The 22,276-nt window shown below is 35.8% G+C and overlaps 1 protein-coding gene across 14 annotated transcripts in view; it reads right to left on the bottom strand.

The window, feature by feature from the left end:
- ADGRL2 (adhesion G protein-coupled receptor L2) overlaps positions 1-22,276 on the bottom strand; it is a 206,292-nt gene that overhangs the window by 29,943 nt on the left and 154,073 nt on the right. For 9 of the 14 annotated variants that reach the window (XM_062191614.1, XM_062191619.1, XM_062191617.1 and 6 more), the window contains exons 5-10: positions 19,909-20,709; positions 13,077-13,370; positions 12,470-12,573; positions 11,393-11,578; positions 10,636-10,674; positions 7,640-7,823 (exon numbers count right to left, since the gene is read on the bottom strand). In XM_062191614.1, coding sequence (XP_062047598.1) covers positions 7,640-7,823; positions 10,636-10,674; positions 11,393-11,578; positions 12,470-12,573; positions 13,077-13,370; positions 19,909-20,709 — 1,608 coding nt within the window. The remainder of the gene's footprint in view (positions 1-7,639; positions 7,824-10,635; positions 10,675-11,392; positions 11,579-12,469; positions 12,574-13,076; positions 13,371-19,908; positions 20,710-22,276) is intronic. The other 5 variants (XM_062191620.1, XM_062191625.1, XM_062191626.1 and 2 more) reach the window with 3 other exon arrangements.

Below are 22,276 nucleotides of genomic sequence, written 5' to 3'. Positions count from 1 at the left end.
TTGTTGTAGTTATTTCTGCATCTAACACATATGCAGACACAAACATACAAAGCACTCGCTCTCTTTGTACAAAAAATAGGCTCACTGACTCTATGTAACTCTTGTATATTATTTTTACTTTATATAATTTTGTGTTGGAATATATAAACGTATAGATATATCCACACATATGTGTAGATATATACACATTTACATATATTTAGCTATAAATATGAAAATGTAACTTTAAGAGATTTTCACATGCAATTGTCAGTTCCCGGAGTAAGAAGAATGGTGAGACTCATAATTTCTTGGTTGATTCACACCTGGAAAGACTAAGTCGGCAAGTACAGAGGTAGATGATCTTTCCTCATATCAGATTTCATATTTGGTCATTATTCTTTCTCCCTTTACAGGTAGTGACAAAAAATATTTAATCTATAACTGTCTCTTCCTCACACTGAAAGGGGCTATCAAATATTAATTATTCTTGAAATGACAGACGACAGAGAAAGTAAGATTCTTTGAGTGGATAATTACCCACAGGTAACTAAGTAAAAATTTAAAATCTCAACCGTTTCTGAGCATAAAAAAAAATCAAGTGGTAATTAAATACATACTGAATTTCAAGCACAATTTCTATTTTTTGTTTCAGAAAGTAGAAGAATAATATACCCCTACTCATATGATAAGACTTGTGTAATGCATATCACAGCACACAGGAAAGAAATTGCAGAATATTCATTAAAATTATGCAGAAAACCTTTAATAAAAATATATACAAACATACATTCCTGAATGAATTAAGCTTAATTCAAAAAGGCATTCAAAATTAAGCATCAGTAAATGTATTAATACTAATTCACCAGATTAGGTTACTAAAAATTAACAGAAGGCATTAAATAAATTTCAACATTAAACAAAAAAATCTTCATAAAATAACAGAAATAAAAGGAAAATTCCAAACCAAATGAAAATTTTGTTACTAGATAAAGGTTTTCTAACCATAATGATTAAGACCTGAGAGCCAGCCATTTAAAGTCAGAATGATCCCTTATCAAAGGTTTTATTAAGCACTGAACTATAGAAACTAGTAAATATAATACTTTAAGAAAAAAAAATAAGAAAGACTGCAAGAAAAAAACTCAAACTATTATTTTCTTCAGCGTAAACAGAATTAACTGCATAATAATCATGAGGGACTCTATAGAGAACTATCAGCACCATGAATCTAGCAAGGCTGCCAGCACATGAAATCATACACTGAGCAACCATCAAAATATGTTATTTAAAAAGAGATACAACTAATAATGGGACAAAACTAATTTTTACAAAAGTACAAGCCATCAAGAGGAAAATACCTAACTTTATTACAAGACCTAAGAGCAAATGGAGAATTATATAATGCTCTTATTTGGCAGAGCTCAACAGATCAAACTGGTACTTCTTTCAAAACCAATTTACAAACTCAGTTTGATTCTAATAAAAATTCCCACAAGATTTTTCTGTGCAGGGAACCTGACAAACTGATTTTAAAACTCATGCCCACGAGTCACAGTTAAAAGCCGTAAAGGCAGTTCTTAAGGAACTGAAGGCTCTACAGATTTCAGAAACAACAAAAGCAGCAAATAACAGAGACTCCTAACATGGACACAAAATTGATATAATGACAGGGATATAATTATAAATCTTGTGACTGAAAAATCATGACAGATATACAATCATTTATAAGTTGGGAAAAGAAATAGATGCACTAAAGTATAAAAAACTGGTTATTCATGAGAAGAAAAATCAAATTAGTTGTTTTCTTCATATCATAATATTATATTTGAAAATGACTTTCAGGTGGATTAAGGACAAAAGTGTAAAAATACAAAGTTTTAACATTTATAAATAAAGTCTAGATTCTTATAAACTCAAAGGAGAGAAAATTTTCTTAATTATGAAGCCAAAGATAAAACATTTAACAAGATACAAAAAACCAAAACCTGAAGAACAGACTGATAAATCTGACTTCATTATTATATAAAATGATACTTTGGGTATATTATAAATGTATAAATAAATATTTCTAAACTATATAATCCTCAAAAAATTAATGAAAAGAATGCACAGAAGTAGAAAGCAACAAATAGAATAAAAAGTTATAGACAATAACTTCACAGAAGAAAAACTAAAATACGCAATAAGTGCATTAAAAAGAATCAATAGCATCAAGTAATCAGGGGAACTGCAAATTAAAACAATAATGTGATCAATTAGAACCTATTATATGAACAGAAATGATTTCAATAAGAAAGTGTTGGTGATTACTAGTGAGGATGAAAATTGGCACAAAGTAGAGAGCAATACGGCGTTATCTGGTGAAGTTGAAGACGGGGATGGTTTGTCACTCAAAAATATGTGTGTGTGTGAGTGTATATGCATTGTATTTAGAAAGGCGCAAAAAAGAGCGAAAAAACACAAAAGCTTCCACAGCAGTTCTCCTTACATCAGCAAGAAGTAGAAGCCATAAAATGTCTTTCTGTAGAATAGTTAAATAACTGTGGTATATACTAAGCAAACAAAAGAACTACAAATGTACAATAAGGAAAAACTGTGTACGCACATGTTAAGAGTGTGAAATCAACATTAAAATATGAAAAGCTTTAAATGTATAGATCTATAGAGCAACAAAAATTATTTTATTAAAGCTTATAAAAAATAAGGTAAGGATGACAGTTATGCCCTTCTTGATCTGATCAGAAGGAGGGAACCCAGGGGACTTCCTACATTATTTGTGATTACATTTTCCAGAAAGATTTCAAGTGAACAAATGAGCCAAAATGTGGCTCAGTTGGGTGATATGCTTCCTGCATGCTTAAATTTTTATATATTTATATATCTTATTCAATAGTTTTTTCTGAAGGCAAATATAGTTTGCTTCATTGGAGAGCTATCCAGAGAGCCTATCACATAGTTAATACTGCAGAGGTAGAATTTTAATATATTTCTTTGTTCTTTTATTTTTCAAATTCATCAGAGAGCACTGGCAGCCCTGAGATGAAAGAGCAAGGGCAGTACAGGAGAGCCTCTAGGAAAAGACCTGTGACCTCTACCAGGTAGGCAGGCACTGCTCCATCAGCCTGGGTCCCAAGGTAAAAGCACACAGAAGAACAGAGTATGAGAAGAAACAGACACAAAGCCCAGCCTCGGTGGTTATAAGCATGGAGGAGCAGGAAACCTTTGTTGTTTGGGAGCTGCCGTGACCCAGGGTGTTTTTTTTTTTTTTTTTTTTTTTTTTTTTTGTTACTGCCGTATAAGTAAGCCTAAAGTGATGGATACACTCATGCCAGCTACTAAGCCCATTAGGAAACTAAATGAAAGGGAATTCTATAATGGATGGATCAGGCTGGTAACATCTAAAACACAACCTTAATATGAGGGTCACAAAGAAAGACAACCAAACATCATGTGTCCTGTGCTAAGATGCAATGATGTTCTTGGAAGAAAAACACTCAAGCAAGGGGGCCTGATGAAGCCTCTAGACACAAAGCATGGTTAGTGGATGCACGGGGGGTGGAAATACGCCAAATCCAGAAAGTAAGAAACTGTAGAGGACAAATCCTCCACCTCACTTCATTAAGCATCAGGTTTTTAAAAAGATGATGCAGGAAAGAGAGAATTTAATGAAAGATATTCAACAGCCATATCAATCAGATACATTATATGAACACAGTCTGTTCAGTAATTGAAACAAATCCAGTATTGTGGTTCTTTTTCCTTAAGTGTATGGGACACATGTGGTATTTTACACAATAATGACTGGTTTGCTTTAAAATAATAAACGAGAGGAATAAAGGAAGTAGGATTAGTTAAATGTTGTAATTTCTGCTCTTCTCATGATGTTAAGAAAAAGTCACATACTGAAGAAAAACATGCAGAGGATGTGTATGACAGAAGATCTACATTGGGAATGCATAAAAAATCACTATAACTCATTGATATGATGAAGAATGCAATTAAAAATGGGCAAAAGATACCAACACTACATAAAAAGATATATAAATGGCCTGGGGCTGGCGCTGTGGCACAGTGGGTTAAGCCACTGCCTGCAATGCCAGTATCCCATATCAGAGCTGGTTTGAGTCCTGGATGTTCTACTTGGGATCCAGTTCTCTAGTTATGTGCTTAGGAAAGCAGTGCAAGATGGTCCAAATATCTGTGGGCCCTACACCCACATGGGAGACCTGGATGGAGTTCCAGTCCAGGCTGATGGCTTTGGCCTGGACCAGCCTGAGCTGTTACGGCCATTTGAGAATTTAATCAGCATATGTAAAATCTCTTTCTGTAACTCTGCCTTTAAAACAAATAAATATTATATATATATATATGTGTGTGTGTGTGTGTGTGTATACATATGGCAAAAAAAAAAAAAAAAGAAAAAGAAAAAGAAAAAAAAGTGTTATTTAGCAATCAGTGAAATGCAAAAGGAAGCCCACAATGAAATACCACTACAAACCACAAAACTACCTAAAGATAAAGACTGCCAATACTAAATATTGGTGAGAACATACAGCAGCTGAAGTTTCACACCTTGATATAGGGAACTCAATATGGTAAAGCAACTGGGGGAAAAAACAGCTACAAAGTAGAATGAATACAGACATCTAAGAAGTGAGCAGACAGACAGATTGAGGTTTGCCCTTCCTTACAATGGAGTCATAGCCAGCAATTTCACTCCCATCTATAAAACTAAATCTCAAAACTATTTCTCTGTATAAAAGAAGCAAGGTCAAAACATACATAGTCTATGATTCCATTCAATTGAATGGTCTCGAAAAAGCAAACCTACAGGGACAGGAAGCATTCAGTGGTTGCTGATGGTACGAGGAGACGGACTGCAAAGGAGCAAGTTGGTTCCATCTGAGGGAACAAGACTGATTGATCATGCTGATGATTAGATGGGTGGATGGACATCAAAAGTCATCAGACATTACACTTAAACCCGGTGCTCTGATTATATGGAAGTTGCACCTAAAGGTTGATTTACAATTTTTATTTGATTTTATTTATTTCAAAGGTATTTAGTGTGGGGTATGAGGGGGTGGGGTGTGGAGAGACAAAGAGAGAGAAATCTTCTATCCACTAGCTCATTCCCTGGATGCCCACAATCATCAAGGCTAGGCCAGGCTAAAGCCAGGAACCATGAACTTAATGCAAGTCTCCCACATGGGTGGCAGCAAACCAAGTACCTGGGCACCACCTGCTTCCTTCCAGGGAGCACATTAGCAGGAAGCCTGAATCCCAGAGTGGAGCTAGCACTTAAATCCAGCCACTCTGATATGTGTCTTAACTGCTACAATTTATCTGGCCCTCAAGGTTGATTTTGAAATGCCAAAACCAGACATAATTATAACAGATATAATTATATCATTTTATGGGGTCAGGTATTATAATGGTGCTATGTATTATAATCATGCTATGAAGTTAAACTAAGAAATCACTAAGGAGAAAAATCAAATTGTTTTAATAATTCAAGATATTGTGGCCATGCCCTAAATTTAGATAAGAGCTCCAAGAGAGAAAGGACATAAAGGAATTATAGGTTATTTTAGTCCTCACATTTGAAAAGAACAATACAAGTACTAGGGAAAAGCTGGTGCTTCCTCATAATTTCCCCCCACAAAATTATTTGTGTATTAGAAATAAAAAAGATATAACTGCATTAAATTGAGTTTCATGTTTATAATTCCTGATTAATCAGCATGTAGATGTAGTAAATTCCAAGCATTATTAGAGATGTCAGTAAAATGTATACTATATTTTACAATAATCTTCATCCTTATTTCTTAATTAAAAAATGAAAAAAAAATCAATAAAATGATTAATTCTTCAAGGTTCTAAGAAAGAGGCATTATGAAAATATATACATGGACACTGAATTCTTTGGAGTAGGACTTGAAAAAGGATAAAAATATCTTGGACACGCAGTAACAGTTTGTTCTACATATGTAGGGCTGACAGGAGAACAGTGCTGTCAGCCAGGCTGACCACATCGTTTTCTTGTACACTTTAAAGAGCAGAAGAGGGCATCGTCCGGTTTTCTTTTTTTAAATCGCTTTCAGAAGATTTAGAAAAAAAAATTGAGGTCGCAACAGACCTCTTCAAATACTACAAAGACACTTTAAACATCCGTAGACAATGGAATCGCAAAGCTAAGTTAATTTTGGCACAAAAATCTTTTGGAAACATATGCAGTTTTTTCACGATACACATTTTTCATTAAAGTTTTAAACGCCCTTTGTATTAAGCTTGGATTTCAAAATTCTTTCCACCAAGATACACTCCTCGTGTAATTGATATTTCCCCCCTGTACACACACAATTTCCATGAGTCTTTCTCTAGGATGACCATGTCCACATGCTTCTACCCCCACAGGTATGTCAGTGGAACACCTGAAAGGTACTAGTTCACGTGTCTCTTCGGAGTCTTAATACACCAGCCAGTAAAAGGCTTCCGACTGAAAAGGGGAAGCTTTATTCATCTTGTATCATGAAGACTATGGCAAAATGCATTTTCTTCCTAACTAGGTATCGCAGATCATGGCAGACCAAAATATTTTGACTTCATTTAATTTGAAGCCACTGAGTGCTCTATCATTGCCAAGCCTCAGTGTAAATAAGAACACATGATTTTAATAATATTGCCTGTCTTTTAAAAAACTGATTTACTTAAAATAAGAGTTTTTAATTTAAATCTAGGTGTTAATAATTTGATTTATGCCCATTTCCTTTATACATGTTTTATTGCATTTTTAATAATAATAATAAACCCATGACAAAGGCAGAAACAAATAGGCATAAGATGGCATCTCAGAAAGTAAACTTCATTTAATATCTGCTGTCCTAATGAGGTTAGAGCTGTTTTTGGTAGGTGTAGTCTGTGTCCCTTTAGAATTTTTTTACATATTATGAATGTGGAAAATTTTACTTAACCATCTGAATTCAACCTCACAGAATAATCAACAATTCTAAGCTGATCAAGCCTAAATTAGTACTATTTACTCTACATAGTGTACTTCAAATATCTTTAAAAGTAAATTCCTATCCCCCAGTAACGTCACTTCATTTCTACAGTTTGCTTCAGAACTCTCGGCAGCTATTTAGCTATTCCACGAAACATGAACATTCTGTATTCTGAGATGTAGTTCACAGATCACATTTCCACCTGAAGGCGGTTGTGCTGAAACTGTTGGCTCAAGTTCTGTGCACTAAAATATTTGACTGCGAGAACATAATGCAAAAAGTAATTTAAATTCATCAGGAACATACTATATAAAATGGAAAAAGCATTTGCCATAGTCTCATAGTAAGCACTTTCATTACTTAAGCAATCCATTTTCCAGTATTTAAGCACTCTTACACTTCTTCCTTTAATGATTTTTCAATTAGAAAAGAAAAATACACATAAAACCAAATCTTAAACATACAGAGTTGAGTTTGACTTTTGCATTTTGTATTAAGTATGACCAATAATTTCTCTTGCTAACAGACAAAAAAATAATCTCATAAAATAAAGGTTTAGCGCTAGTAAATAAGAGATTCAGACTTGGAAACATCACTCATTTTACCATCTATTTGCTAAATTAAAATTAAACCTTGCAACAGATTTCACTTACCAATATTTTCTGTTGGCATTGAGACCCTCGTGGGTTCTAAGAGGTTGTCAGCTAGGACAAAAGCTCCTTCCTCCAGTGTATCCAGTAACATCGTTGCAGTGTGTGCTTGTTCAGAAGAATTCATGTGTTTCCAAGATTCCAAAGCTTCAGGTCTCAGAAGGTTGTCCACTGTGTCAACAATTGCCTGCATCCATTAGGAAACCATCATTAGTTCTGATTGCTTCTAGAAGCTAGGTGATTTTCAATCACTGCCTTGTGATAATAGAAATAATCTGCTTGTCATGATGATTTCCCTTTTATTTTAAGATGGACAACATATAGCTGGTCAACTCAAAACATAGCTGACCATTTCTTTCAAAACAGTAGTAACTAGAGATTAGCAGACTACTGTCTGACACTAAAGAGTGTGTGTAGAAAGGTGGCTGGTTCCTGTTGATCTAATCATACTTCCATTGCTGCAGAGAAATATTACAACCAGTGTCAGTTCTTGATCTCAGGCATGATTCTCACATGTGTTCATAGCTATTAAAGCCATCCTGTTTGGACTGAATGTTTTAAATAAAAATCACTGGTGTCGCTGGAGTCGACTACTTGGAAAACTAAATCAGATTGTTTATGGAGACAGGAAGAATCTGAACTAAACTGGTAACCTAAATTGTGCTTTATATACATTATCTACTTATTATCTTTTTTTAGGAAAAAAAAAGTGGTTTGAAAATTTTAACATGATCTGTGAACATTTTCACTCTTCCAATTCCTTGTGCAGCTATGAAACACTTGAGAATACACTTTAATAAACAATGGTGTTCTTCACAGTAGTCAAGAAAGCAAACAAAATATTCAAAGCCTTTACTGATAGCTTAATGAAAACAGAAAAACAAAAGTCTTCATAAACATACAAGTTGTAAGTAGTCATGTTTAATTCATTATCATGCAAAATGACAATAAATTTTAAAAAGTCAGTTAATCAACTGAAGGCAGGCTCTTAGGCTGGTATTTACTGTAGCTATGCAGACTATGCCTTCCACAGCTGAAATCACTACATTTATTTACTCTGTTCCATTTACCTAGTCATAATGTGTCATTAAGCTCATATAGAAACTCTTTTGATCTACTAGGCATCACTGAGGAAAAACAACATACACTGTACAAAGGACAACGTTAAAAATTGCTAGTTTGAGATACTATATTGAAATGAGCAGGGGGCAAAGTTGTTCGAGACCACTGTCAGAGTAAGATTAATTAGCTTAATCCATCTTAATATCCTCGTTCTGTCTGCCTTGTGAGCCACCACGACCTTCCTGGCAGGTGGAAGATACTTGCAAGTGGCGTTAAAGGCTTGCCTCTCTCTCTAATGGGAGATAGAATAGTCAAAATGCTCACACTGATACTGCCGCAGCCATTAACTAGAGTGGAACAGAAATTGGTCTGCTGAGGCTAGATTCATTAGTCACCAAGAAATACAGGCTGGAGCCTCTAATCTAAGTTACAAATGAATCCTCTGTCACAAAGTGGGAACTGGCTTCATTTGCATAGTGTAAGTCAGCTTCTGATTTGTAATTTAAGGAGTTTTATTAGTCTTATCTGAACAGAGAAGCTCATTTGAGACATACTGAAAATGACACTGGTCAGAAATTAAGGTCATGCTGAAATTTACTCCATATACACATAACTCGCTGATGGTATGCTTTTATTAATTTGAAACACTCCTTATTTATTACCATTTGTACTTTACTAGTGGGATCAAAATGATCATTAGCCTCATCATATTCCTGAAGTAGTCTCTTCCTGCCAGAGAAAAGCAAGCTATTCTTTTCCCACTGAGGTACATGTCCTGGGCAACATACCAATTATTACATTTTCTACATTAACTCATATCTTAAAGGTGAACTGAACATTCCCGTTTGAAAAATTCTATAGACTTCAGCAGTTATTTCTTTGCCCCCATTAAACAGACTAAAAAGCACTTTCAGAACATTGCTATACTAAAAATAAGTCTTGTCCACTGCCTTTGCCTACAGCAGGTCCAACAAAGTCTACAACTAACTAGTGAGATGCCATTCTTTTTGTCTAGACCTTGCCAACAGAAATTCATGGAGTTATGGTTTTTTAATAACCTGTGTAAGAAAACTACAAAAGGTCATCTGTAGTCAAAGTATATGGATTAGTTTTTCAAGGTTTGACTTACCATGGTTATGGTTTATAAACATGGTTATAGAAAATAACTATCCTCCCAAAAGGAAGTTGTGGAATTCATAGAACAAAACAAAATGCAATTTGGTATTAGTATTCTGATCTATCACACAGAACTAGCATGGCATGGCATAGCATGGCGTAAGTCCACTGTTAGCCTTAGCATATTTCCTACTGCTTGCATAGACAAGGCAGAAAAACTGGCTAGAGTACAGAAGGATTCTGAGCCAAACAATGGCTCTGTGCTCCTATTAGCCTCATAAAACCATACGTAATATACACTGAAATCACTGTCCCATTTTTCATATTTCATTTCTAGTAACCCAACACCATATCATCCTGATTCTAGAAATAACTCCTAAAATTTTCAGGACAAAGCCTACTTTATTTAAGAGTACATCACAAAGATAAGAAAGCAGTGACTTTTTCATGCACATACATTATGACTATACAGTCTTTGATATGATAAACTGCCAAGAAAATATCATAGCTGCTTTACTCAGGTTATATTTTAATCCACAGAGATGACAACAGAAAACATATGATTTCTTTCCAATCAGAGAATATCTCATTAAAATTCGTGTACTTTTGGATGAATGGAAAAACAGCAAAAATTATTAAAATAAATTATTTGCTTATTCTGAGAGTAATATACCTGTGAAAAGCCAACATTTGTACAGCTGCTATGGGGCACATTATATAATTATCAAAGACTGAAATACATTGGATCATGCAGCAAGATGATAAAGCGTGGCAGGTAGCTGAAGAAGGGAGAAAGCAGGGTGACAGCACAGGAGAGATACCTTAAGGTAAGCCCTGCATGTCTTCTCTCGTTTTTGGAGCTTTTAAGTAAAAGAAAAGAAAATCAGAGGTTAGATTTTATCTGTTGAAAATGAGGAAAGAAGAAATCCTCAGAAATTAAAATCCAAAATATGTTGACAAAAAAGGGATAAAATTTTTACCGTGGTTAAAAAAAAAGCCCACGTTTTAATCCTATGGAACCACTTGAGGCACAGATTCTGAGTTTAAATATACACACTTACAAGGTAGTACAAAAGCTATCAAATTTTTGCTATAGTAGGAAAAATTAATAGCTCTGGTAAAACACAGTCCTGCAGAGGGAATCTTGTTCTCCCAAAAGCTGCCATTGAAGAGAGTATTTCAGTGACTTAATATTCCCATATGAGTCACTATTTTGCTGCAACCATAAGAGTTGCATGTATTAGCATACAAAACATATCAGTTCTATAAAATCTCTCCAAGTGTATATGATGCATTCTAAAACCAGAGAACTGACCATAACCAGAGGAATCAAATTTTCCACCAGCTACAATCTCTCCTGGGTAATTAACATCATTTTCACTTTTTTTTGTTGGGGTGGGGATGGAGGGAGATGTTGTTCCTTTCTCAATCACAATTCTTCCTGGGGAAATGACTGACATTGGAAGTTTTGTTTCTAAGTTTATGTCCAGGGGGCCAGTGTTTGGCAGCCAACTGCTAGAAAAATCAAGAGCCACCATACAAAATGAAAATTGTAAAGGACAGAAGAGTTCTTCCCACCTTGTTATAACTCCGTCCAGCTGAATCCTTTTCACTAGGTTTCAGTTCCTGCAGCTGTGCATCAAGGATGTCCACCAACTGCTCCATCAATCTCACTGAAGAACTCACGTCTCCAGCAAACACGGGCCCTTTGGTATGCTTAGCCAGTTCATTGGCAAGACTAGCAGCATTTTCTCCACTTCTGATCTGAAATGACAATTTTTATTATCTCAGTAAGAATCCTTGTTCTGCTTAAGGCTTCTAGTTCTCCTTGAGTACCTCTGTTGTGGTGAAAAAAATATTTGTGAGTATGTTGAAATCTGCAACTAATTGAGACCAATAACTTTCTCTTCATCTCAGAAGATTAAAGACTCTCAGATCCACAACACACAAAAGAATTCTTAACCAGACACTTAAAAGAAACAAAAAAAAAAAAAACATAAATCCTTAAAAAAAATTTTCAGCCAGCTCTCATTTCCCCGCAACCATTTCCAATTGTTACTTAAAAATCTTATTTATTCCAGTGATCCAGAATTTAAATCAGGATGTAATCAGTGTGATACTGAGAGTTATTAGTCGATGTTTGTATTTCAGGAAGATGGATGGAAAAGGAGAAAATAAAATGCCACTGCATTACAGTGCACTGAAATAAAAATTATTTGCTATTTTATAAAAGGGCACATATTTTAAATATATGCCCAATACCTATAATGTTATTTTCACTCATTTTATCATAATCATATGTAATATAAACATCTGCTAGCATTCTGTGGATTAAGTTGCAAACTTAATGACACTTGATTTAGTAGGCCAATGCACTATTTGTCTTATGAACATCAAAAGAAGCAGAACAAACTAAATGTGAATGAAATTAAACAAGCATGTACTCATTATAAAGCTTAACATAGAAAATAGCATACCCCAAAACATATGTAACTTTCAACAAACAGTTTACAGACAAAACTATGCATAATTTTCTTATTTTTATGCTGAACAAAGAGCAAGGAAGCTGGTTTGACATACAAAGCTAAATTATTTATGTTAGAAAGCAAAGCCCTAAATCACCAATGTGTGCCATATTAAAAGGTTCCAACCAACCTTCTGAGCCAGCTGATTTACCCAGTGTGAAGTACAGTTGCTAAGATCAGGGCCCTTAGGGTTCCATGTTCCAGTAGAAACCATGCAGAGATACGAGGCAGTTCCTACAACAGATGCAGAAAACAACAGGGAAATTGAAACCATCTTTCTGCATGCACTCGGGAAATCAGCTATTATGACATTACTCTGCGTTAAATTTTGAATAAACACTAATGGAAGTAGTTGACAATAACTGACAGAAAGTAGGGTGTTACGCAGATTATAAACACTAAGTATAAAGTCAGCATAGAAATATCAGATATTGTAGCAAACAAACAAAAGCCCTTGATTTTCTTGGGACTCATCCAGAGCGATGCTCCTAATGAGAAAGGCAGCTGTAGCGAAGCCTCACCAGAGTCCCTGGGCAAAATTCTCAGGCCTGACCCGGGTCTTTAAGCGGGAGAAGTAATTCAGTCCTTGACCTTAAATGACTTTTACATTTTAAAAACCCCAAAGTAATAAAGTTAACTGTTGTAAATATCTTTATCCAAATAAAATCACTTTAGTGTAATTTAGAACCTACTCGCTATGTTAAAAAAATGTATGCATGGTATTTTACAGGAAATACCTCTTGTTCCCTTGGGACATGGTCGCTCAACCATCATTCCCCTTTGTGTCTGAGGCCACCTTATCCCCCTCGCGTCTAATGCTTCGCAGAATCTCTCTGGCAGGGGAAAAATATTTGTTACAGGAGGAATTTTGGTTGTAGAAACTGCTGGAGGTGGTTTTGTCCCTTTGCTTCCTTCCTGCGATCCAGCTACAGTTGTGCTCATGGGGCCTTTCTGTGAAGTAGTGCTTGTGGTTGATACTGTGGTTTTGAACAGCTCAGCTGAAGAAGTTATTGTCACAGCTGTGGTAGGCACTATGGAAAAAAGATGAGTATGTTAATCTCACACACACACCAGCGCTCACACACAGGCATGCACACGCGAGTGTACACACACACACATGCACACACACAAACCCTACCCATCCACCTGGCCCCAACACCAACCAAATGAGAATGACTATCAGTAGGGCAGGGGGAAGAATGAATCTTGTCATTTCTTCCAATTTACTCACCAAAAAAAATGGTAGCTTAGGCTTTACTGCAGCCTTCGCTGTACGGCTCTGTTAGTTTTTTTTACTTTTCAATGAAATATTTGGTCTTGTAGTTTAAGTTCAATTTCATCATGTACTATCTATTAATAAATGAAGGGCAGTGCCACTTGAAAAAAACTCAAATTTCATATAGGCTCACTTTATAAACAATCAAGGGATCAACAAATGTCTGATGGTTATATGTAACAATAAAAAAAATTAAAGTCACCTTCTCTACATCTTGCAGGAAAATAAATACTATGACATCTTTCCACCCAGCAGCCATTCTTGCTTGAAAGATTTTTGAGCATGCCTGATTAGATCCAAACAGCAGATAAGCTTGGCATACTTGTGCTGTTTTAATAAGGGAACATCTATGGCTCGGGCACCTTTACTTTTGAAAAGGTAGGTAAAGTAGGTACCAAGCAGCAGCTAATTCTGCTCAGAAGTGATAATTCAATGTCTTACCAAGATAAAGGGTTAGATTAATTATGCCTAATTCCAAGTCAACCCTCCACAACTTAATGATCATTAAGAGACAAAAATGGAATGATAGCTTCACTTTTAAAAGCAAATAAGTTTTATTTTTAAATGAATTTTTTGCCTTCCAATATTACTTTCAAACTTTTAAATTCACTAGGTTAAAAAACTGTTTCCTCCACTAATTATCTTTAAAAATTTAAACAGTTAAAAATAATCAGTAAAAATTTAAGAGTATGTTAGAAGAGACCAGAACTAAAGTTTTATCAACATTTACAGGTTACTGGCTCTTCAAATCTTTCATAAATGTCTTAAATTTAAAATGTTAAGAGTCAAAGAACAAGTAGTTATTTTTCAAATCATTTTATAAACCATCAACTTATTGTATGCTTTATGTAAGAGAAAACAAGCTACAACCTTATAAAAGAAATTCACATTATCAATGTTATGCTTACTATTTTAATCTCTGGCCCATAAATATTTGTTTTTATAATTCTGATACTGCTGAGAATACTCTAAGTTTGTCAGGAAAAGCGAAGTGCACATTTCTCTAGTTCTTTCATAGTGACAAACTTCTTGTAACCCCTAAGCACACCACACACATTGTATTCCTTTTTTCCCCCCTCCCATTCTTAAGCATGTGTTTTATTTCCAAGGCATAATTTACTGACCATACGAGAGCTGCCTGTGTACATTAGTCAAGCATCATGCCCAGCTAGCTCCTGCAGAAACCTATTCAAACCTGTCTATCTTTTTTCTGTAAAGCACTTGCCTGACACCTTGTTAAACCTCTGTAATTTTCTTTTGATTACAAAGCAGCCAGGCTTTCAGCGCTTTCTCAATTAACATTTGTCAAAAGCATCACAATTTTTTGCAGAAGTGTCAAATGATGACTGCTGAATCAAGTCTTATGAGGAAGGGGGAAATCAGAGTAAAAAGAGAACAGGGCAGAGCAAAATGGTTTAGTGCTACACCATCCCATGTTCCTGGTATCCCTTGACACTGCACTAATCAATACACACTTACTAACCGAAATATGTATTAGTACTACAATTAGCTAACATCAGTTGAGGCTCATAATAAATCAGTCGAGGTAAATAATAAAATGGCCTCCATTAAATGCACAAACTTTCCTGTAACAGTCTACTGCCAGGTTTCCATGTGTTTTTTTCTTAATATATTTTCATACCTTTTCACCTTTTGATCATCACAAGAAGTCTACAGGCAATCAACACATTCTTCAGAGGTTAAATAGTGAAACATTGAATTATGAAAATAAACAGAAAAGTCAACTTTAAGCAACAGTACTGTACTCATTAGGGGACAGTAATTGGTGAGATTCTGCAAGGATGAAGTTCAGCAAAACTTCAGGGAAAGCAATCATTTTTCTAAAGTTGAAGCTAGAAATGCAGAGGTATTTCTAAAAATATTAATTTCTCTCCACAGGCAGAGTAAGTCCCAATAGGGCATTTGGTAACGATAAAATCTTATACTTATTCAGCATTTATGTGTCTGATGCTATGCCAATCACCATTCATGGGTTATCAGATCATTTTACTTAATCCTTAAGCACAATCACATGTACCAGGTACTATAATTATCTGCTTTTTATAGATGAAGAAACTGAGCCACAGAGAAGTGGCAATTTAAGGACATTTGTCCAGTCTTAAATCTTAATTTTCTAGAAAGATTTTCATCCACTGAAAAAGTACAACCCACAAAGCAACGGGCACTTTTCTAAGGCACATTTGACTGATACTCTTCTTCATGAATCTCAGAGATGAGAATACAAGATCAGAGCAATAAAGCATTAAAATTTTCCTAACAAGGGCCAGTGTTGTGGCATCCCACATTAAGCCTCTGTCTGTGATGCTGTCATAGCATACGGGTGCTGCTTCATGTCCCAGCTGCTTCAATTCCAATCCAGCACCCTGCTAATAATGGCTTGGGAAAAGCAGCGGAAGACGACTGAAGTGCTTGGCCCCTGACACCCATTTGGGAGACGGTGATGAAGCTCCTGAATCCTGGCTTTGGCTTGACCCAGCCCTGGCTTTTGGGGACATCTGGGGAGTTTATCAGGGGCAGGAGGGTTTCTCTGTCTCTCCTTCTCTCTCTTTCAAATAAATAAATGAATAAATCGTTTTCAAAAAGTTTCATAAAAAACGTGGCTAAAGGTTCAAAACTCAAGAATATCCTATGAACAATGATAGAAACCACTGCAGCTCATAACAGAATTATAACTGAAATCCAAACTCATTTTTACACGTTCGGTATATGAGGCTGCCTTATATCAAGCATCCAGACTGAGCATTCTAGCTACCATTTATCATTTGAGCACAGACACCTAGGTATCTATGGTTTTGGCAAGCATATTTACCATGGTAGTATATTCTAAGAACTTGCTACTTGTCGGGTTTTTCCTGCACCAAAGAGTTTCAGAACAACATCTGATTTTGCTAATGGTAACACTCCCCTCACTGGCGGTGCAGGAGCCCACCCATTGTTCATGGAATGAACTCCAGCTAGAGTTTGCAGCTTGATAAGGCAAATATGAGCACTACCAATATTTATTCTTTTATATTGATCATCTCAGATACAACTTTCATTAAAATACAAAGATACTTCAGAAAATATGTAGACTATGCTAAATACATTCTAAATATAAACAAAACTGGCTCTCTTGCTAAAAACATTTTCGTCCTATTATTAAAACACCTTACTTCAGAACTAATCTAAGACAAATACTCAGAAACTGCCAAAACTCAAGTAAAGATACATTTCCTTGATAATAATTTGAATATCAAACTTGCAGTTTAAATAAATAAAAAGCAATCCAGATTAAGAAATGGAAAAGAGTTAAAGTAGGATTGGAAAGGGTTTTTCCTAAGCCCACTCTAAAGAAGAGAAAGTAAACAGAAAATGAGACTAAGTTCAGGAGAATGGAGCAAATGAACAACCAAATCACAGAGGAAAATAAACCAGAGCACAGGAATAATATGCTTGTGCTCTTAAAAATGAAAAGGCCTGAAGTTACAAATGGGGCAATGTGTTAAAGCTAATACGCTGTGAAACAGCCAACAATGACAAATGATAGGAATGATAATCTTACAGCACAATTTATGCCTGGGCCACATACGTGATAGCAAACCCAGTACGTAAGAGTTAAACTGTGCATTTTAGACAAACAGGTCAATCACTGTTTTACGACTGGCAAAGGCCTGGTTTGCTCTGTCCTCCCAATTTCTTGGATCTTGCTTCTGGAAACCTGACAGTGGTTGCAAGGTTTGACCTGTATGTATGGACCAGAATAGCCCTGCAAGGTCTCACCTACATTCACATGGAAGGCATGTATCTTGGACCAAGAGACAGGAGTCTCTACAAGCATGTAAAGATAAATTATAAGGATGGACAGTAAGCATACAGGTCAAACTATAGTAAGAGAAATTTAGATCAGATAAATGCCTCATCACTCAGGGCTAAATAAGGGGTGAATAGGAATTTTCATACTGGGTATATTTAAGAATGGCTAACCACTTGTATTTTGAATGACAAAACATTGATGTAGGAACACACAGTTACTGTGTATGTCTAACTCATTTTCAAAGCTGGTAAATGCTCTTTCCAAAAAGCATCTACATTATCAAGGACTTTTGCATCTGAACTGCATCAAATTATTTACTAGAACATATGCTTTGTGTGGAGAAGGATATTATTACTCATTTTTATATTCTGTGGAGTATTTTGTGACAAGTAGATAGGTAACTGCTTTTGTTGAATCGGTATTCCACTTTATTGGTTTTTTTTTACGATTTAATTATTTATTTGAGAGGCAGTGTTACAGAGAGAGAGGTCTTCCATCTGCTGGTTTACTCCCCAAATGGCCACAAGGACCAGAGCTGAGCTGATCTGAAACCAGGATCCAGGAGGTTCTTTTGGGTCTCCCATGTGGCTGCAGAGGCCCAAGCATTTGGGCCATCTTCTACTGCTTTGCCAGGCCATTAGCCAGGAGCTGGATCACAAGTGGAGCAGCTGGGGGTCTCGAACCGGCACCCATACAGATGCTGGTGCCGCAGGCAGAGGCTTAATCTACAATGCCACAGTGCTGGCTCTGTATACCACTTTATTCAAAATCCTTTTAGTGTTGCTCAATTATCATTTACAACTTTAAAAGTATTTTCTTTCTTTTTTTCTAAGGAGGGGAGATTTACCATTCTCTAAGACAAATCTAACAGTTGCTAGGGTAAATCAGGTTGCAAAAAGGTTGATAGAATAATCGACATACTCTTAACCAATGCCTAAAGTTTGACTTTTGACAAACCTGTTGGTTAAAGGAGAAATACTGAAGTATTTTTTAGAAAAAACAATTGAGATATGAGAAACATCCAAACTGCTGGCCCTAGGGACAAACAGATTTGTCCATATTTTAAAATAAATGAATCTAAGATAACAAAGATATTAATCCCTTGAAGATTTAAACAACAACAACAACAACAAAAACAACTTTACTTGAAAGAGTTACAGAGAGAGGGGGAGAGACAGAGACAGACAGATCTTCCATCCACTGGTGTACTTCCAAGATGGCCACAATGGCCAGGGTGGGGCCAGGCCAGAGCCAGGGGCCAGGAGCTAAGAGCTTCTTCCCAGTCTCCCACGTGGGTGTCAGAGACTTGGGCCATCTTCTGCTGCTTTCCCAGGCCATTAGCAGGGAGCTGGATCGAAAGTGGTATGGCCGGACATGAACCGGCGCCCATATAGGATGCTGGTGTCACTAGTGGCGACTTTACCAGCTACACCACAATGTAAAAGACATTACTGCTGAAAATTTAACAATGAGTATTACTGCTACCCATTTTGGTTTTAAGCCAAAAACAAAACAAACAAAACTCAAGACATGCAGGATTCACAGAAAAAGATTCATGAATTAAGCTAATACATCATTACTGTTCTTATTAAAAAAAAAAAAAAAGAACAACAACACGTATTTTGGTATCCTATAAAGATTCAAATAAGAAATCCAAATACAAAAGGCTGTGACTTCTCCTTTTGAGATCCTTACCATATGACAATATTTAGAACTTAGTAATAGCAAATTTTAAAAGGAGTAATATATTCATAGTTGGGAATATACTTAAGTGCATAAATGTGTACTACTTCAGTAGAAGAAAAACGTAATTAATCTCTGTTCCACCAAACTGAAAAGATTTAATCACTCCAAAAACTTTCTAGTTTGAACACCAGCACATCTGTCATCATAAATCATTACTGGGATCATTTAATGCTTAGGCCATGGGTGACAAAGTCAGACATATTGACTTGAAGCTGTCACTATTTCGGCAGAAAATAAAAATGTGTAATTTTACACCACAATACAGAAAGATGTTGGGTGACTCCCTTTCCTACACAGAAAACAGATGCCCAAATTTCAGAACATTAATGCCTGACATTGTACATCAAACCAAGCCATTCTCCTGGGACTTCCTAACACACATTTCCCTTAACCACTGGCGCCAAGAAGTTAAAAGGTCTGCACATAGATTGTAATCAATTTAGAAGTCAGGTAGGAAAAAAACCAATGCTAACAGGTTTGTAGTGGGTATTGTATTTTTAGCAATGAAAAACCAAACCAACCAATGATGCTACAATTTCTTTAAGCTAACATCTAAATGAAAATGAATTCAGAAAAAGAAAATGGAGCAAAATAAGACTAAAATGTATCACATCATCCTTTGCGTTAAACTATGAAAAGAGAAAGAAAATCGACAGGGAAAAAAGAAGTAAGAAGGCTTTTATTTCAAAAGTGGGCTGCTCACAAAATAGTATCATCAAGCAAATATTCTTACCTTGGGCAGGATCAGGTGGACCAAATTCCAAAGAGTATCGTAAGATGAAGTTATTGTTCCATACATAGAGTTGGTTATCTCTTGGATTGTAATCCACTGCAGCAATATACTGGTACTGGTTGGGGAAGGGAACATCCACGTATTCTCCTCGATTTAATCGAGTATTGTAAATGTAATCAATTGCATTCTTGCCTGTTTCACTTTCATTGTCTTGATACACTGACCTGACCACATAAAGGACTCCACAGATCATGAAAGCATTTGACGCAGCACGTTTGTCATACACAGTCTCCCACGTTGCTTCAAATCGAAGAGTGTACGGGTTCAGCTGGCTAATGACTATCATGCCATTGTTCTGCTCAGTGGCATAAATGACCCACAAGCCATTTTCATCAACTGCTAGGTCAATATCCGTCTTCCCTCCCCATCTATACGGTGAGGTATCATGGTAGTTGGCATAGTTAATTATGGCCTCGCCACTTTTAATTCTAGTCCTCAAGTCAAATTTCACAATATTTCTTGTTCTTTCTTTGTTAAAAAAGACAGCACCATCATACACCACAAATCCAGTACCATCGACTCGATTTGGGAGTTTGTATGTTGTTGTTTGGCGACTGTTTTGGAAATCTTCTAAGGAAGCATATTCTATTAAAGTATCGGTGCGGTAGGGCGTCCAGGGCATGAAATAAATTTTATCTGCGGCCTGAAGAGGGTCCTTGCACCACGCACCTGCCTTTTGTTCAGCTTCATAGATACATGGTGAGTCCACAATTGCTTTCAAGGTCCCAGGGCACACAAAAACTAGCAGTCACAGAGAAAAGATAAGAATTAAGCCAAGTTAAAAAATTATACAGGCAAGCACAACTTTCAATGATAACGAATCAAGAGAGGAAAATGTATTAGCATTTAATTTTTATCAAAATTTATACTTAATACAAGTATTATCCTTCTTTTCTGAAATTACTGCAGCCAGCGCACCAACATAGAAAGAGCTGGGGTTTATTTTTACAAATACAAGCCAAAGTTTAAGATCAATCGTAACTGAACTGACAAGTTAAATTTTGACTGTGTTTTTACCATACAATTTGGTAATGCATGCTTCAGTGCTTTGAGCTTGCACATAACTGTGAATAAACTATTTAATTTTATTCCAAACTTTATACCCTCCAACCCCTAGCCCACCTATAAGGCTCCAAAAGTAAAACCACATAATAAGGCGAATAAAACAAAAAACCCAATGTGAAGACTTATTTGGAATTTTTTTACAGAAGACTGAAAACAAAGGTGTTTCGATTTAAGGAACATAAATATTCGGAAAATGCAATTAGGATCTGAGGAAAGTAAATACAAGGAAAGCTGTGATGAAACAACCAGGAGACCCTGGAACCATGGCATGCTATGGAGAGGGTTCTGGAAGCCAGGCAAGAGGACACTTAATAATAAGAAATATTGAAGTGTGTCAGAAAAAGAGATAAAGGGTAAAAAGGAAACAGAGAAAGGGCAGCTCCCTCTCGCCGACTTCAGAATTTTTACCCCATCACCAGATTTAGCAGTCACATAATTTCATGTTGACTTCTTTATGAGTTGCATTTATGAGCTCCTGCTGATTATTCTAATGTAGCAGTGTTGTGGGGAAAGGGGAGGGAGGAGGTTAACATCCATAAGGCACATAACAGGGAGCTGGGGTTCGGACTGTATACATTATTTACCTTTTTGCTCCACTTCTATTTTAAGCATCGGAAGAAAAATAAAAAAAGGTGCAAGGAAAAAAGAAAAAAAGATTAAAATAAATTGACTATTAGTCTAAGATTGAATTCGTAATAGATGCTAAATATAGGAAGAATAAGAGCTGTACTACTATGGATAAAGAGAAACACACAACAGGAAAACCTATCAGGAGAAAGACTCTAAAGTTACATAAAAGAACATGGATCAATCATTTTAGTAGATTAAGGAGGCAATACAAATACGTTGGCATGTTGCTTCACTTAGTGTACCTGAATAAATAATGAAACTCTTCACTAATGCATGGGATACATACTCTTGCCTTTCCAAAGTCACTCAGCATTCTCACTAGGTTTTACTTTACATATGTTTTCCCCAGACATAAATGCATGCACAGGTGTACCATCCCCATTTATCTGACATAAATTCAATTATTAAACTGACTAAAATTACATAACCATAACAGTAGGAAAGTATATTTGTACAAACAACAACTCGATTTTGGATTTGAGGTTAAATTTAACAAACATTTATATGGTTACATTTTTCAGAGATATTAATGTAAGAAGAAATATATAGTTCTATATCTTTGTGCATTTCAACCATTTTTCTATTATTTTGGATGTCTGAAAAATTCATCTTA

The sequence above is a fragment of the Lepus europaeus genome, chromosome 5 (genome assembly GCF_033115175.1).
Source record: "Lepus europaeus isolate LE1 chromosome 5, mLepTim1.pri, whole genome shotgun sequence".
Taxonomy (NCBI): domain Eukaryota; kingdom Metazoa; phylum Chordata; class Mammalia; order Lagomorpha; family Leporidae; genus Lepus; species Lepus europaeus.
The sequence above is the reverse complement of the archived record's forward strand: the minus strand, read 5'-3'. Positions and strand labels throughout refer to the sequence as shown.